The 17,502-nt window shown below is 47.4% G+C and overlaps 1 protein-coding gene across 3 annotated transcripts in view; it reads right to left on the reverse strand.

Annotated features, from left to right (window-relative positions):
• dgkh (diacylglycerol kinase, eta) overlaps positions 1-17,502 on the reverse strand; it is a gene marked incomplete at its 3' end in the record, with an annotated part of 48,748 nt that overhangs the window by 24,319 nt on the left and 6,927 nt on the right. For all 3 annotated transcript variants that reach the window (XM_080019243.1, XM_080019242.1, XM_080019241.1), the window contains 2 exons: positions 10,145-10,255; positions 4,091-4,171 (listed from right to left, as the gene is read on the reverse strand). In XM_080019243.1, the coding sequence (XP_079875369.1) occupies positions 4,091-4,171; positions 10,145-10,255 (192 nt within the window). The remainder of the gene's footprint in view (positions 1-4,090; positions 4,172-10,144; positions 10,256-17,502) is intronic.

The following is a 17,502-nucleotide window of genomic DNA, read 5'->3' on the forward strand; positions in this document are numbered from 1 at the left end:
TTTGTGTGTGTGTTTTTGGATTTGTGCGTAGAGTTCTGAGAATATGAGGTATGTTATCATAAAACATGTGTAAACAATTGAGGAAAATTGTAATAACATTAGTTTTCCATCCGCGACTGATACTGTACTGACACAACTGAAGGACTAGTGTGTATTTAGCTATGTGTGTGTGTGTGTGTGTGTGTGTGTGTGTGTGTGTGTGTGTGTGTGTGTGTGTGTGAGTGTGTGTGTGCACACCAGTGTTTGTGTTTGTGAGTATCCAGAACAGGCGGGCGATCAGGACCGGTTGCCAGGAGAAACAGGAATGGCTGTTTCCCAAAATAGCCTGCGGGCATCCCTCAAGGGTGGAAAACCTGGCTTGACGACTGACCGAGAGGAAGGCTTGGGTCACCAGTCCGACGGGGAAGAATTACCATGTGTGTGTGCTCTGAGCGCAGTGACAGCAGCTTGGGCGAAATATTGATCCAGGCGATCGATCCGGGCGAGATGTCCCTCATCGAGCGTTGCGTCTGAGACACAGCGAGGATGGCAAGCGGGGGATGTTTCTCTTTCTTCCCTCGCTTTCCTCTATCTGTTACTAATGTGGTATTAAGTCCAGTCTGACATGTGGACCGGACTGGTTCTAGCCCCACACAGTGCCCGGACACCCGTCAGCACCCCACACACGCACGCACGCACGCACGCACACACACACACACACACACACACATACACACACATCCCCTGGGACCTGCAGCACAATAGCACAGGAGGTAGAGCATACTGCCACAGCTGCTCTCTCTCTCTCTCTCTCTCTCTCTCTCTCTCTCTCTCTCTCTCTCTCTCTCTCATTGTCCCCAAACACACATAGGCAAAAAAAAACAACCAAAAAAACACACATTCACAATTGATGCCTGCCATTTAAGCAAAACCACAAATAACAGCTGCGTTTTCCTGGTCGGTGTCAAGCGAGGCAATTAAAAACAACCGACCAACGTATATTCCGCGGAGGTGAATAAACGGGTCAATCAGGGAGCGAGGGAGACAGCGTCCTCCCACCCTTCCTTGATCCATCCCTCCCTCACGTGTACCTCAAGGTGCTCCCACTCCTCCCCCGCCACCTCATCGCATATTCACACTGCAGACGCTGCCGGGCGCGACTTCACATGCGCCGGCATGCGAGCTGCAGTGACACACGGGACGTCTGGGAAATGCCCCATTGGACAGCCAGGGCATGCACGCGCACAAACACATGCACGCACGCACGCACACACACACGCACACACGCACACACGCACACACGCACACACACACACACACACACACACACACACACACACACACACACACACACACACACACACACACACACACAATAACACTCAATACTGTAAACACAACCAGCGAAACATAAAACACCTGACAAATCCACCGTCACATCCAAACACCGACCTGCACCGAGGACGTCGGCATGGCTCTGATGATCCAGACAGATAGGGAGACGGACGGACGAATACATCCAAAAGACACAGACGGACAGACCCACGGTTCCTTTGCTATTCGTACGGTCGGAGCTAAGTTCTGCAATGCAGCTGTCTCCCTCTCCCTCTCGCAGTCTCCCCCTGTGGAAGTGCATGTGAGGCTCTCTGTGGTTTGCCTCTGAGAGAGTGAGAATTCTACTGTGTGTGTGTGTGTGTGTGTGTGTGTGTGTGTGTGTGTGTGTGTGTGTGTGTGTGTGTGTGTTAAGTGTCTGCAGTGCAGGTGAGCGCACGTTACCTTTTCGTACGGTCCGGCATTCCTTCCCTCCTGTCTTTGCACTCCCCTCTCTCTCTCGCTCCCTCTATTTCTTTTCCTGCCCTGTCTCCATAATCTCCTCTACCACCTCTGTCTCTCTCTCTCTCTCTCTGTCTCTCTCTCTCTCTACCTCCTCCCTCCCATATCTCTGTGCCTCTACCTCCCCCCCACCACCACCTCCTTCCTTCTTCTCCCTCACCTCTGAGTGGGTGCGTGTGTGTGTGTGTGGCTGGCTAACGGTATGACATCACTCTAGGATTTCCTCTACCGCTCCACCTGCCCCTCTCGCCTCCTCCCCTCATCCCTCCGTTATTGCATAAACCACATTTCTACCTTGGGCTCGGGCTGTCGCCTGGGTTTCCCCTCCACATCATCAGTCTGCATTTTGCCCTCGAAACATTCTCCCCTTTCTTCTCTCCCCAAATTCCCCTTCCTTTGTTTTTCTCCGTCCCCTCTCTACCTTCCTTCACCCCCTCCCACACCTCCTTCAGAACGTCTTTAATCTTTCTCTCTCTCTCTCTCGCCCCCCTCCTTCCCTCCCTCTAATCATCGCAGTGGGATGTTGCTCATCAGGACATGCTGATCTAAAATTCCACAGCTTTAGCATTCACTGTGTGTGCATGTGTGTGTGTGTGTGTGTGTGTGAAGGGGAGAGTCTGCGTACTACGTAATGCTACCTGCGTGCAGCCTCTGCAACGCGTGCCTGGCACATGAGCACACACACACACACACACACACACACACACACACGCTCACAGTGGATATGCATACTACAGTCGGCCATAATCCCATTTATGAATATGGCAGCATTCGTGTCATCCCAGGCGCTTGGTGATGCGCTGAAGGGGTTGCTAAGAATAGCTCCCTGCTCTCCGCTGGGCCCTGTTCTCCTGCACCCCTCGCTGCCTCCCTCGTTCTTTTTATAGCCGCGCCAGGGGGGAGGACGGACATTTATAGCACGGACAGGCCCCCCTGTTCTTCATTGCTGCCTGTCTGTTAGTATCTGCGCCGATGACACTCATGTTCTCTACCCTCCACCACCCACCCACACACAGACACAGACACAGACACAGACACAGACACAGACACAGACACACACACACACACACACACACACACACACACACACACACACACACCGAAGCCCACGCTGTGACCATCTTTTTCCCAGCAAGCATCCATTCCTAGCAACATCCGCTGTTGTCTCCCTATAGATATGGCGGGGGCACAGTCAGGAGGAGCAGCAGCAGTGGTGCTGGGAAAGGTCCTGACCTGTCATGGAATCATCGTGACATAAATGTCAAGGTACCATCATTTGTGAAACTGGGAATGGTATTTACTGGTTGTGCTGGTCGCTATTGGATGGGACTAATGCGACTGATGTGTAAACTTTTCAAATCAATTCCTCTCCGCACTTCAGTGTCCAAAGAGCTAAAATCAGAATTCTTAATGGCCCCGTGGGTGTTGTTGGATGAGGAGAGGACATTAATTGTATTCACCCTTGTGGAAAACAAATTTGAATAAGAAAATTGAATACAAGAGATTAGATAGATTCAAAGAAAAAAAAAAGCATTGGTTAAATGCTAAACCAAAATGTTCTTGTTAATTGTCAATTTCAGGATTGTTTTTGTTGTTGTTTATTTTTAGGTTCATTGACCTTTTTTTGTACTTTCTTTGGCTTATTGCAGATTGCCCATTTTTCTCTATTTTTATTCGATTACGTTATTATTATTGTCTTCATCCATCTATCTGTGGATCAGAAAAACATTTTGAGGTGGACGTATACTGTGAAAAGCTAATTATCAACTCCCTGTCTCCTGGATAATGACTTAACTGTAACAAACCCCAGGCCAAGGAAGCATCACATTCACCCAGCACAGAAGCTGTGTGACCACAAATCTCGTAAAATAAAGCGATGTGCTTTATTTTAATGTTTGTTCTTGAAATTAACCCAAATTAAGTTTTAATGCATACAACTCAAGCAACGAGTTTAAAGTGCTGGCAAACTATGCATTTAAAGTGGTTTTCCTTGTCTGCCATTGGAGTGAAAATAAGAGAAAAATATATATTAAATAATATATTGTCGTTTGTATTGTACATGTATATGTTAAACTTTGCATAGGTTTTTGGACACACAAAAAAATAAAATTAAAATGTGGTGCCAAATAAGGCCAATAAGGGTATCTAGATGCTCGAGTAGCACCAGAATAAAGTGCGATTCTGTTCTGTACGTGAACGTGACACATTATTTTTCCGTTAGGTGTGCCCGGGTGTGCGTGCCAGCCGCGCGGCCCCAAAAACCAGAACAGGAACTCACCGTGAAGCTGTTGTTGACATTCTTGGTGCTGGACTCCGCGACGCTGGCGTCCGATAGGTCAACCTCGTCAAAAATGAGGGACTGGAGGGAAAGCAAAAGAAAAGGAAAGAGGGATAGGGACGCCAGAGAGATAGAGGGAGTCAAGGAGAGCAGGATGAGATCATGAGCAAATATTTCCATTTTCGGAATCTTGTGCCACCGAAAACTTATCGCAGCTCTTAAAGTGGACTACGGAGGGACAGGAGGATGGAGGGCGATGGACTTTGATATACATGTCTTGTCATGGCTGGCGAGAGCGAAGCAGAGCTACTGAACATACAGGGGTGACACTTAAGTAGGATGGAAGCCAAGCCAGCCCTTAATCTCAGGGCACATTTCTCTGTTTGTGATGAAACCGACCCCAGAAACAACACTCTGCAACCTTGTTCAAATTACAACTTTTAAATGAAAAACAATAATATTTCTAATGAGAGAATACCAACAATATACTGTATATTTTTACAAATTGACCCTGCACCTTGTGTTTTCTGGCTGTTAGTTCAGTCTCAGAAGAGGAAAAATCTAGATTAACTCAAACCTGTTTGTTTTACAAATAGTTTGAAAATAAAATAAAATAAAATCCAACACCCAAATATGCGTAAAATGTAAATGCATAATTACGGTCGCGTGTGCCTAATGAGGAGTCCCTGACACAACAACACGCATAATTTCCGTAGTACGTGGAAAAACCCTCAATGCCTTGCCAATGAGGACATCGACCATCTTAGAGAAACCTGGAAAAGATTTGTGCTGATTGAGAACAATGTCATTAAGCACGTTTTTGATCCCTAAGTTGTGCTTTAAAACTTTGAAAATAAAATGTAAATGACAGTCCTACAGAGGTGATTGGCTAATTCATTGCCTAATATAGGGCTGGGCGATATATCTTTATAATATCGTGATAAGGCACAAGATTCTCTTCGTCTGGGATTTTTGTTATCGGAATATCGAGATATAGTCAATTGTCATTTTTAAGGCTACATTACAGTAAAGTAATGCCATTTTCTGCCTCTCTCTCTCTCTCTCTCTCTCTCTCTCTCTCGCTGCTCTCTCTCTCGCTCTCTCTCTCTCTTCGCACACACTTGTTCTCCTACTCGTCTCCCTCACACCTGGCAATTTGGCTCGGCCCTAGAAAGCACCAACAATGTTTGGGTAAAGGCTCATCCCGCTATTATGAGAATGGATGGGATTCGATGTAAAGTTCAATTCAAGACTTCATGAATGGAATAAAAGGGATTTTCATTTTGAAAGAATCAATTGTGTATATTTTCAAACAGGGAAGGAAACCCTGTCTTTGCATTTTATTTTTATCACAATAATAAAAGTGCTTGTGACATCTCATTACGTGGCTTTGACTTACATCAGAGATATACTGTATGTCGTGTATTGCCATTTAGCCTAAAAATACCAAGACATGATTTTTGGTGCCTATTGCCCAGCCCTAGCCGAACAACAATAAAAGCCCTCACTGAAGTGGGACTTGACTCTGAGGCAGGAGGAGCCCCCATCAGTGCTCGGTGTTCTGTATTTTTCTTTTTTGAAAGGGAACCAAAAGTCACCCACCTGCCAACCCCTAACCCCCCAAAACAATGGAAAGAGCAGATTGCCAGACAAATAAGAAAGCGAGAGAGAGCGAGAGTGAGAGGGAAAGAGAGAGAGAGAGAGCAAGGGGTGTAGGAGGGAGGGCAGAACTGAAAACATAATATCCTGATGGAGGTCTGGAGATTACATCACTGTGAGGCATGCAGCTGCACTCTTTAAAGGGCCAGAGGCCCAAAAACAACTGCCAGAGGAATGCCCACCGTGCATGCATGTGCGTGTGTGTGTGTGTGTGTGTGTGTGTGTGTGTGTTTGGTGTGAGAGAGAGAGTGCATAGAAAGGGGGGGTTGCTCTTCAGCTGTCAAAGGGAATGCCGGTTTTAAATGAATCTCTCTCGGGCTGGGAAGTTTATTTTTGGGTGTGTGTGTGCGTTTATGTGTGTCTGTGTGTTTTGACAGCACAAACATCAAGGCGCTTGTGCATGCTTGGTGTGTGTGCGTGTAGGGGGGGGGGGGGGGGGGGGGTGACAGAATGTGAGTGGGTTGACAACACAAACACTGCCCACTCGCCTCCCATGGCCACCATCGTGCTCTGGGCTGCTTGGCCCTCGCTTGAATCACGTGCAAGGGTGTGTGTGTGTGTGTGTGTGTGTGTGTGTGTGTGTGTGTGCGTAGGCATGTGTGTGTGTGTGTGAGAGAGACATAACTCGCAGTTTTAGTTCGGTCTGTTCGGTCTTAGAGGTGACAGACTCATCTCCTTCCCTTGCTCTCTCACCACACCACATCATATCACCCCCTGCGCACACACACATAAGAGAGAAAGAGACACACACACACACACACACACACACACACACACACACACCATGAACAAGTGCAAGTGCACACACATACCCTGTTGTCTTAAGGGCAGCTATAATGAGGATGACAGTGGAGGGTGTAGCAGAGCCACAGGGTCCAGACCCTCAGTGGTTCACAGATCCAGAGTGAAGCTTGGAGGCTGTGTCCCCACGGTCTTTATCCTCCTTGTGATGAACTCACTTACATCTATACCCTTCAGGTTAGGTTTCCTTTGTTGCGCTCTTTCGCCAAACGGGAAATTGGAAGAACGATCGGCTTCTGCCAAAGTGCCGTACAAAGGAGATGAAAGGGTCTCGGACAGAAGGGAGATCGGGTAACGAGGAGCCCACGGACCGACGAGATGCAGCCTCCATGATGGATGAAAGTAGAAGACAGGCTCCTGAAGCAATGCCAGAGCGGAGGGCAGCCGCAGCCGCAGCAGCCAGGCGATCGAGGCGATACCGGAGTGCCGGAGGGCAGGACTTATCTACCACGGCTTGCCGTCAGTATCTGGCCATGACAAAAATGCTCCCATGTTTATCGATTACGGATGACAGCGGCAAACCATTACCTACGGGCAAAACATTGGGCCTCGTGCGAGAACCAGTTATACGAACAGATTTCTTCTTAAACGGCTCATATGAGTAATTATGTTATATTTAGAATTCTCCATTGCACAAACAAAATGTATGAGCGGTCCAGAGCTGGCATGCAACTCTGCAATTCTCCAAAGCAGAAGTGACTCGTGGATTGTATCTGTCATTACCTCATTGCTCCATAATGTACGATAGTGTCAAGATTTTCCTGTTTGGCAATGGTATTTGACATTTTCCCTCCGCTATCTGAATATCGTAAGTAATAGTAAGTCGTGAGCACTTTCTGAATCCTGTGGGCACACCGCCCCGTGGAAACAGTGTGAGAAAGTTCAGATACGACAATAATGTTCCCGCATGAGGTCCATTGTTTCATTTAACATTGTCTTCGCTTCAGTCTTCAGTAAGCGTGGCTGATTCCAATTACTGGGATTAAAAACCAAACGCCACAAGCACAAGCTGCACTAAAGACTGAGGGGTGGATTCACAGAGAATGGATTGCGGTCGCTGATAGCGCCATGAATTGTGCGTCCATTGCGCCCGCTATCATCGCCGTCTCAACGTCCGATTCACAAAAGATATTGCGCTGATGATATGCAAACACGGCCAGAAATTTTTGTTGCTGAGTGCAATTTGCCCTTATTTCGCAATTATCCATGTGGCAATGTTAATAATCCGTGCATCTGTGCGTGTGCGTGTGTGTGTGTGGGGGGGGGGGGGGGTTAGGGTTAGGGTAGGGTATCAATGGCTCGGTGGAGCCTGACAGGGATGGGACGTACAGGGCTTTTTATGATTTGTTCAAATTTATTTATTTATTTATTTATTTATTTTTAACATACGTGTCTTTTGTTAAGAGAAGGAGTAAAATAAATACATCTGAAATAACAAAAACACCCTGTTATTTATTTGTTTTATTTGTAGAAATGGGAAACGGCCACGCGCAGCCAGTCTCCGTTATGCACTTACACCACCGCTCTACACTTGCATGATTTACGAATTATCAGTCTTGAATAAATATAAAACCTACAAACTTACAAACCTACTTGTGGGACAGTAGTTACTTTGATTTAAAATGTAAAAATGTGAGGAAATCTTTGGGGGGGCTGCACCAGCGCTATGACAAATCCTGAAGGGGCTATAGCACCGGCAAGCCCCCCCTTAGTGACGATTAGAGGGCAGACCCCCAGGTATGAGCAGACCCCCGGGTAGATGGGATCCCTTTGCACGCATAACAGGTCTCTATGTCTCTGTGGGGGTCTGTGTGTGTGTGTGTGTGTGTGTGTGTGTGTGTGAGTGTGTGTGTGTGTGTGTGTGTGTGCCCCCTTGTCCCCTCTGTGCGTGCGAAGGGAGGCACCGCTGTGCCTTTTATTTTTTTGCTCCGTGCAATTACCACCAGCTCTCTGGAGACAGTTATAATTTCACTCTAACTGAGCGTGGCTATTAGCAGCAGTGTTTGTGAATTGGACTTTTTTTTTTGCGACGAGGGGCATTAGCATCAAAAAGGGCCAATTTTGCACCAAATGCAAGAATAATGCATAATTTAAAAATGCGCAAATAGCACCGGCGCACCGAGACGCTATTTGCGTGGAAGCCCAGTTACCGCTGCATTTCACTGTTTGTGGGTGCTTTGTGCTTTCTCTGTTAATTGCGCCAGTTTAGCGGCCACAAAAGCCGCGCAATCGCTTCGTGAATCCGCCCCTGTGTGTCTTACTCAACTTGGAAACATGATGCAAGCCTGGGCATAAAGCCTGCACATATAGCTTCGGTTGCCCAACCCTGGAACTGCGTGTTCTTTCATGTCATATGGGGATGAAACAAGATCTGGAACTGCGGGAATGAAAAATAGTTTTCCTCTGACTGTCTGCCATTAAATTTACCGGTGATGAAGGTTTAATGAAAAATCTGCCCGCCTTGGGGTGACCTTTATCCTGTCCTCCCATCATGCAGTTTGGCAGCCTAAGTACATTGAGACTTTCAGTCTATAAATTAGCCGTCCTGAGGAGTGCGATGGGCGACTCATCCTAGATCCAGTTGCGTGAACACGGTCCCTTCACCTTGTCACCCCCATATGGCATGGACGCCAGATGCTCGATGATAAATAAATAATTTATGTGGCGGGGGGGGCTGTGGGTATAAAACAATAAGCTGGGACAGGGAGGGGCGACGCCGCCCTGTCCCCCCTCTACCCCCCTGGCTGTGTTGTGCTGACCCGGATTGTCACCAGGCCCTCCTCCGATCCGCTGGCGCCCAGGGGCGGGGGGGAGCGGCGCGGGCCTGTCCAGCACACGGACAGGACCCGCCAGCACACGCGGCTCCTGGACACCCTGCGCAGTGCCCGCTCCTGCCAACGTGCCAGGGCACTGCCAGACTGGCACGCATAATACACACACACACACACACACACACATGTGCGCACGCACACACGTGCGCACGCACACACGCACACACACACACACACACACACACACACACACACACACACACACACACACTCACACACATCACGGCCCAGGGAAGTTAGGTTAGAGGCTAAGGGAGGATAAGGAGTCAAAAGATTCAAAATAAAATAGACGTGAAGGGCGGACAACATAAAGAAAGTCAGAAAACAGAGAGTGAAATCCCAGATTCGGGGGAAGTCAGATAACAGCTTTAAAGTAGCCAAGTACAGAATCATCTCGCGAGGAAACCTTTAGCGTCGTCCCCTGTGACCCAAAGGCGGAAGTGGCAGAATGCCCGAGTTTAAGGCGGGTTGTTGGCCCCCTAAACTACTGGGTTTCCTCCTTCTGACTGTGTGAGAGAGGCGGGGAGACAAAGTGTACTTCCATTTAAAACAGACCAGTTCACATCTGAAAAGGATTAGGATGCATGAGCGAAGAGTTTCTCCACGCTCATCTGCAACTTTGTGTGTATGTGTATGTGCATGTGTGTGTGTGTGTGTGTGCGTGTGTGTGTGTTTACAGTATGTTTGTGCAGTGTGTGCGTGCGTGAATACTAATGGTAGTGGTATATGGTACATGGTAGATGGAGGAGGTAGTTAGGTCTACCTTGGCGTCTTTGGCGTAGTAGAGGGTCCGTCCCCTCAGTTTGAAGTAGCGTTTCTTCCACCTCTGGAACGAGCTGGTCTGCTTTAGCAACAGCCCTTCTTTTATACTGGTCTGGAGGAAGCAAAGGGAAACAAACGAGTTAGCAAATACATATAGAGAATATCTACGTTAAAACATAACAGGAGCATTAAAGCCCTGTGAAGCACGTCTCCACCGACAGGGAAGGGGTATTACAACACCGTGTCCTTCAATCTCAAAATAAACCCAACGCCCCTCCTTCCCCCGTGGCACCTCCCTACCGCTCATCGTTCCTCATCCGTAAAATGTCACTGTGGTGATAAAAAATAAAAATAAAAAATCCAAAAGCAAGCAATCCCATTCTGGGGAGGCCCAGAAAATAGGCAAGTGCTGAGCCAAAAAGCCAATCAGCTTTTGTCAAAACCCTTTGGAAGAAGAGGAAATATCAACAAACCTCCCAACAATTGGACCTGAGAGCTGAATATATTGCAGGGATTCTTATCATAAATCTGCTACTTTGCATAAAAAGTCAAAGTTAATCACACTCAACACACACGCACGCGCACGCACACACGCACACACCCCCAAAAATACATACTGCATCTCGCCGTTGGGCATTGACCAACCTCTTGTGTTTATCTACAGGAAACTGCCAAGATAAAATATTGTGCGTGTGTGTGTGCGCACGCGCGTGCTTCCGAGCGCCAATTTTACGCATGGTAGATGAGGGATAGGCTGAACAGAGGAGAGGAAAGGAGAGCCATTACAGACACCGTGCCTCTTTTTGTCGGCTGCACCGTAAACACACATTACTCACACTCAATCCCTTCCCCTGGACCTAAGCACAGAGAGGGAAGAGGGCGAGATATATATATATATATATATATATATATATATATATATAGAGAGAGAGAGAGAGAGAGAGAGAGAGAGAGAGAGAGAGATAGAAGGATGGGGGAGGGCAAGGAGCAACACCTCCATTGACTGCCCCGGCCTTCCCCGGAGCTCGGAGGACATTTCCAGCGTTTTCAGCCAAATACTCTGCTGACCATTTCCATCCGTCTTGCACTTTGCAAGTTTGACAGTGTTTTAAAGAGACCCTTGTGGCGGGGAAAAAGGGACTTTATGACAAAAACGCTTCCCACACGCGCACACACACACACACACACACACACACACACACACAGACAGACAAATACATATCCAAAGCCATGGTCATCATCAACCTAATTATAAGGGCCAAATTATAAGCGATGCATAAAGTGTATTTTGTACAAGTTGATGCTTGAATTACATGTAGGAATGAATTACAGATCTACTCTAATTTTTTAGGGGGGGGGTGGGGTTTGAATTACAGGGGGAAGCGAATACAATAAAATAAGTTTATTATTATGCCATTTTATTCAATGGAACTCAGGAGTATCTATTCAAAAGGGACCAAAAAACTCTCGATCTAAGTCTAAATATTAATGTTAAAAGTAAATACTTTGTTAGATATTTTGTCGTGCTGAATCTTTTTTTCCCATTCAAATTTTGATGTTCAACCCATGGTCTCACAAATGCACCTTCAACCTCACTCTATGGCATTGCCTCGTCCTTAATGATCGTGCTCACGTAAACAAACAACGGACAGAGCAAATTTACATTTACATTTAGTCATTTATCAGACGCTTTTATCCAAAGCGACTTACAATTGTTCAAACACCGACGGACGCAGCCATCAGGAGCAATTAGGGGTTAAGTGTCTTGCTCAAGGACACTACAGCATGCTAGCAGGAGGAGCCTGGGATCCAACCAGCAACCTTTAGATCACTAGACCACCAGCTCTACCTCCTGAGCTACCATCCCCATCCCCCCCCCAAATACAGTAAGACATGGAACACTGGATGTAGAAAAGGTCACACACACACACACACACACACACACACACACACACACACACACACACACACACACACACACACACACACACACACACACACACGCATGGAGACAAGCGCAAAAACACATGGAAATGCTCAGCGGAAGCACATCACTCTGTGGACACAGAAGAGAGGTGAGCTGTGCACACGCTCACACACACACACACACACACACACACACACACACACACACACACACACACACACACACACACACACACACACACATGCATGTACATAAACACACATAGGGTCTATTTATAGCAGGGGAAGGCTGCAGAATTACAAACAGAGGCCTGCAGCTCTGACATCCTGCCCACCAGCTGTGTCAACTTAACCACAGTGAACATGGCTCCAGCAGCACAAGGACCCAGCACACACACACGCACACACACACACGGACACACACAGACACGCGCGCACACACACACACTGAATTGACTGACATTGGATACAGTGAGCAAGTTCAAAGTTGCAAGAACACAGGCACACACACACACACACACACACACACACACACACACACACACACACATACATACACACACACACACACACACACACACACACACACACACACACACACACACACACACACACACACACACACACACACACACACACGTCCTTGCTGATGGCTACTATCTAGCTGAGGCATCCAATAGCCTATCTGTGCTGTGAAAATGACGGGGGAGAGAAGAGGAAAGATACAAGAGAAGAATGAGGAACAGAAATAGGAGAAGGAAAGTGGGAAACACCCAAACACACACACACACACACACACACATTAGAGAACACATAGACACGGTTAACACAATTTATGACAAACATAACTTAATATAAGCATGAAGAACGAAACATGCAGTAAACACACACACACACACACACTGATGCGCACGTAAACACAGAGGAAAAAAAAAAGTTAAGCCGTAAACCCATTAATGTGCAAGAGCATGCAGAAACACACACACACACACACACACACACACACACACACACACACACACACACACACACATTTAAACACAAACACATAGGAGAAGCAAGCAGTGTGGCTTCGCTGAAGCGGCTTGTTTACATGGTTCAGATGTTAATTCCCGGCTTCCCTTTACGTAGTGAGGCCCGGAGAGCAAATTCCAGCGGTGGATTAACGTGAACAAGCTCCAGTCTGACTCCCCTATAAGGCTTTTTGGCCGTTCAGCTGCGACCACAATCAAAGGAGGCTGAAGGACAGGACAGGCGGGGTTTGCTCATCTCTCCTGTGCACACATACTATTCAACTAAGAGGCCAGGATGGGGGGGAATATAAAAACACATCCATACAGATAGTGTATGTGTGTAGGAAAGGGTTTAAACACACACACACACACACACACACACACACACACACACACACACACACATACACGCACACACACACACACACACACACACACACCAACAGTTTCTCTCATCTGTTGGTGTCTACATTTATGGACAGATTTAATGGAATCTGGTTGGAACAAGAAGGAAACAAAACAACAACAACAGCATCAGTGAAGCATATGTTGTTTTTTTACATGTCTGGGCCGGTTTCGGAAATAGACGTCCTACGACTTGTGCTGTTTCATTTCTTCACCTTCTGTAGATGGTGCAGAATGTAAGCTGTCCAATCAATCAGGAGGAAAGCATTAAAGAGGACCAGGAATGGCTGGATTCACAAAGGCCCCATGATTGAGGCTGAGAAGAACCAGCGAGCCAACACGCACGCAGGCACGCACGCACACACGCGCACACACACACACACCCCACAGAGAGGGCGGGTGCTGTAAGCCTGAAGCCCTGACTCAGTGCACTAACGAGAATCTGTCTTCACCAACTAAAAGTAATAATTGTGCTTGTATATTCTCACAAGTAGGCATTGAAGACTATTTTTGCCATGAAAAGGCTTGTCCCGCAACTATGTTTTGGAGTGTTTAGGTTTCACTGGTGCTGCTTTAGAAATAATAATCCACTGAAGGCATGTTGTAACTGCTTTCAAAATAATGGCTGTGTTTATTTAAAGTATCTGGGAGGGTTTTAGGATGACAGGATGTGAATCCGCTCTATACCTTACAAAGACAAGAGTGTAGTCGGCCTTCTTCCTACCATTTTTGAACTACAGGATAATACTTTAACATCGCTACTTAAACAGAAACTTTATAACTTCCTTGCGCTTGGACCGGGAGCGGAACTTGTTTTCCTCTCTGAAGAGCAGGCAGGAGCAGGCAGCATGAGAAGTGAGTTTGCCCCACTTGGTTGTTCTCATTTTCGAGTTTGTCCCTCCTTGGCCTCCATAGTTCCTCTCCTTGTCTTCATCTCCTTCCTGTTGCCAAGTGGGCCAGAAGTGATCTATAAATAGGCCTTCTCTTCTCCTCTACTCCTCTCTGCGCCACTCCTCTCCTCCGCTAAACTGCGAGAGAGAGAGAGAGAGAGAGAGAGAGAGTGAGAGAGAGAGAGAGAGAGAGAGAGAGAGAGAGAGAGAGAGAGAGAGTGCCCTGTACCGGAGAGAAGTGAGTAACTTGAGCAGCATGTACCTTACACCCACACTGCCTGGCTCGCGAGAGGGCAACATGCAGGGCCTCCACCAAACACACACACATGCATCGACACATACAATGGACAAAGGCAGCCCCAATGAGTCTAGCAGCTGTGCGGTGGATATGAGCAAGGTCTGAGTTCCCCCTGACAAAGAGAACGAGTAGGGATCCGAACTAACATCCTGTTCTTTAGGATCCCCGGTCAGCCATCACCCCATCAATTCATCCAGCCTGAAAGAGACAACGGACTCTATAAAACAAGTACCCTTAAAAACAGGAGCAACCAAATCTAGACCAAACCCTTAGAGTCTTCCATACTCACCACACTACCCAATTTCCTTCTTAGGTCTCTGAGGTGCCATTAGGAGTCCCGAGTGGATTTCCCAAAGTTCATTTGATTAAAATATGCTTGACTTCACTAAAAGGGGGTTAAAAGGGGGTTGTTCTGTGTGAACAGAAGCCGGGCCTGTGAACTTTTATTATAGCTCTCCTCTCCACTCTCATGTTGAATGTAATAAACAGTTTAACAAGATTAATAACCTTCACCAGCCTAGGGCTCAGAATACATATGAGAAAGAGATTTCTATGGCCCAAAATGACACGCTCAGCCCTGCGGGGTGTGTGAGAGGACAGCGGGAAAGGCCCCCTGGTGAGTCCACCCCATCTCTTTAATATAGGGCCTAAGGCGATAAGGGTGTGGGAGCATATGCCACGGCTACTTCGCAATACAGGCTACAAGCCAAGGCCCGTAGACACACACACACACACACACACACACACACACACACACACACACACACACACACACACACACACACACACACACACACACACACCTTCTCCTTCTGTCAAACACTGTGACTTCCCTTTAATGCTTTCACGCCGTGCCAGGAGAATACAGGGCCCCCCTGGATGGCACGCATGCATACATTCACATGGAAAATGAGCAGATGAGAAACACACTGACACACACACACACACACACTGGCAACCAGAGAGATGGTGGTCAGGGGCCATGGACATACAGTAGACTTTGTGATTAGCCTGGACTAAGTGGCCAAACACACACACACACACACACACACACACGCACACACACACACACACACGCCTGCACACACACACACACACACACAAACGTGTATCCATAAGAGTTCCTGGACTGTTAGAAAAAGACATACTGTAGCCCTGTCTAGCTAAGCCAAATGCTTTGTCTGCAGATAACACTAAATGGCTATTAAGTCTAATTGGCCATCCATTAGAAAGCCTGTCTACTATTCTTAAGTAAGTACTAGAATGCTGACTGAGTGGCTTCCGCGAGAGAAAGGCAGAGAGGAAAAGAGAGAACAGGAGAGAGACCCTCTTGTTCCTTTGCCCAGGAACCTAATGGTGGAGTTGGACCAGAAAGCCACCCAGAGAGGAGTAATTGTGGAGGTTGTACACACTGGCATCAATGTTTATAAGAGATTGGAGCTACATCTCTTTATGTCTTAGTGTTTCACAGCCCCCCCCCACTCCCATCTTGTATGTTGTGTGTAATTGTAACCTCTCATACCCTCGCCACCCACTCACGCTCAATGTCACCATGGCGATGGGAAAATTACAATACAGCACTTGAGAAGAGGTAGTTTCCCCTGTCTGTTATGTCCAGCATGGGACTGCCACGCGAATGAGCGTATTTTTATATCTGTCAAGTTGGTGTAGGAGATGTTAAGCCCAGTGTAGTCGAGGCCAGCAATTTCCAGGCAATTACCTCAGCTAGATTCAGATTGTGGCTTTGGGAACAAAGAAGGCATTCTTCCTCCACTTTACAATGTTCCTGGATTTATAGTAGGTTTTGTGACCTGAGTGGCCACTATCACTATTTTTGGTGCGTGCATGTTGGAAGGAGAGCGAGAGGAAGACAGGAAGAGTGAGCGAGGGGGAGTAATATAGCGGAGGAAACAACGTTAGAAACCTCCACACTCCTCAAGCTCACGGCTTAAGAGGGAGTTCTGCCTTTTGGTCTCATCGCAGGAGCGTTGGTTGCACAACTTGTTTATGAAATGAGCGACCACAGCATGACTCGTTTTGCCCCGAAACTGAGGTGACGTGGGCTGCAGACAAACTTAAATTGTTTTCCCAATCCTAGACCCCCCCCTTCCCCCTCCCCCTCCCCCCAGCCCCGAACCTCAAGCCTCCAATACCCACAGCACCCTAACTACCTCCACCTCTTGCAGCAGCACGCACGGCATGCACGATGGGGGTTGCTACAGCAGAAGCTCCTCTGTACAGCAGAAGGCTGGAGAATGCCTCGGGGCCCTGCTTTCTATCAAACAGCCATCAATCACCGGCTTATAAGCTCTCCCCGGCTGTAACGGAACACCGTGAAACCGCTGTAGCGCTGCTGAGAGCACTGTACGTCCACCTCACGACATTCAACTGTGAATGTCCTCCGGTACCAAAGCAATAGCGTCAACGGCAGGAGGGAGATTCACGGCAACTTCGGCGAATGCCGTCGAAAAAGACAGAGAGGAAAAAGGAGAGAAAGAGACAGAAACGGAGAAGAAGAGAGGGAGAGATAGTTTTATAATGGCTGCATGATACCGTATCAGATTCCCACAGAGCACAGTCAAATGCTATTACTGTCTTTGAGTCAGGGGACAATCAGGCACCAGAGAGAGCTCTCAGACCAGCGGCAGGGAAAGATAATGCAAAACATCTCATTAGCAGGGCAGCCCACAACAGGGAGTGTTATTTACAGATATCAATATATTGATTGCTCATGATGAGTTTATAAGCGACTATCATCATTGTGTGACAACTAAAAGATTATTCCAGAGCTTGGATGAAGCAGAATGGACTGATTGCTTGAGCGGTT

The sequence above is a fragment of the Zeus faber genome (assembly GCF_960531495.2).
Source record: "Zeus faber genome assembly, chromosome: 18".
Lineage (NCBI taxonomy): Eukaryota > Metazoa > Chordata > Actinopteri > Zeiformes > Zeidae > Zeus > Zeus faber.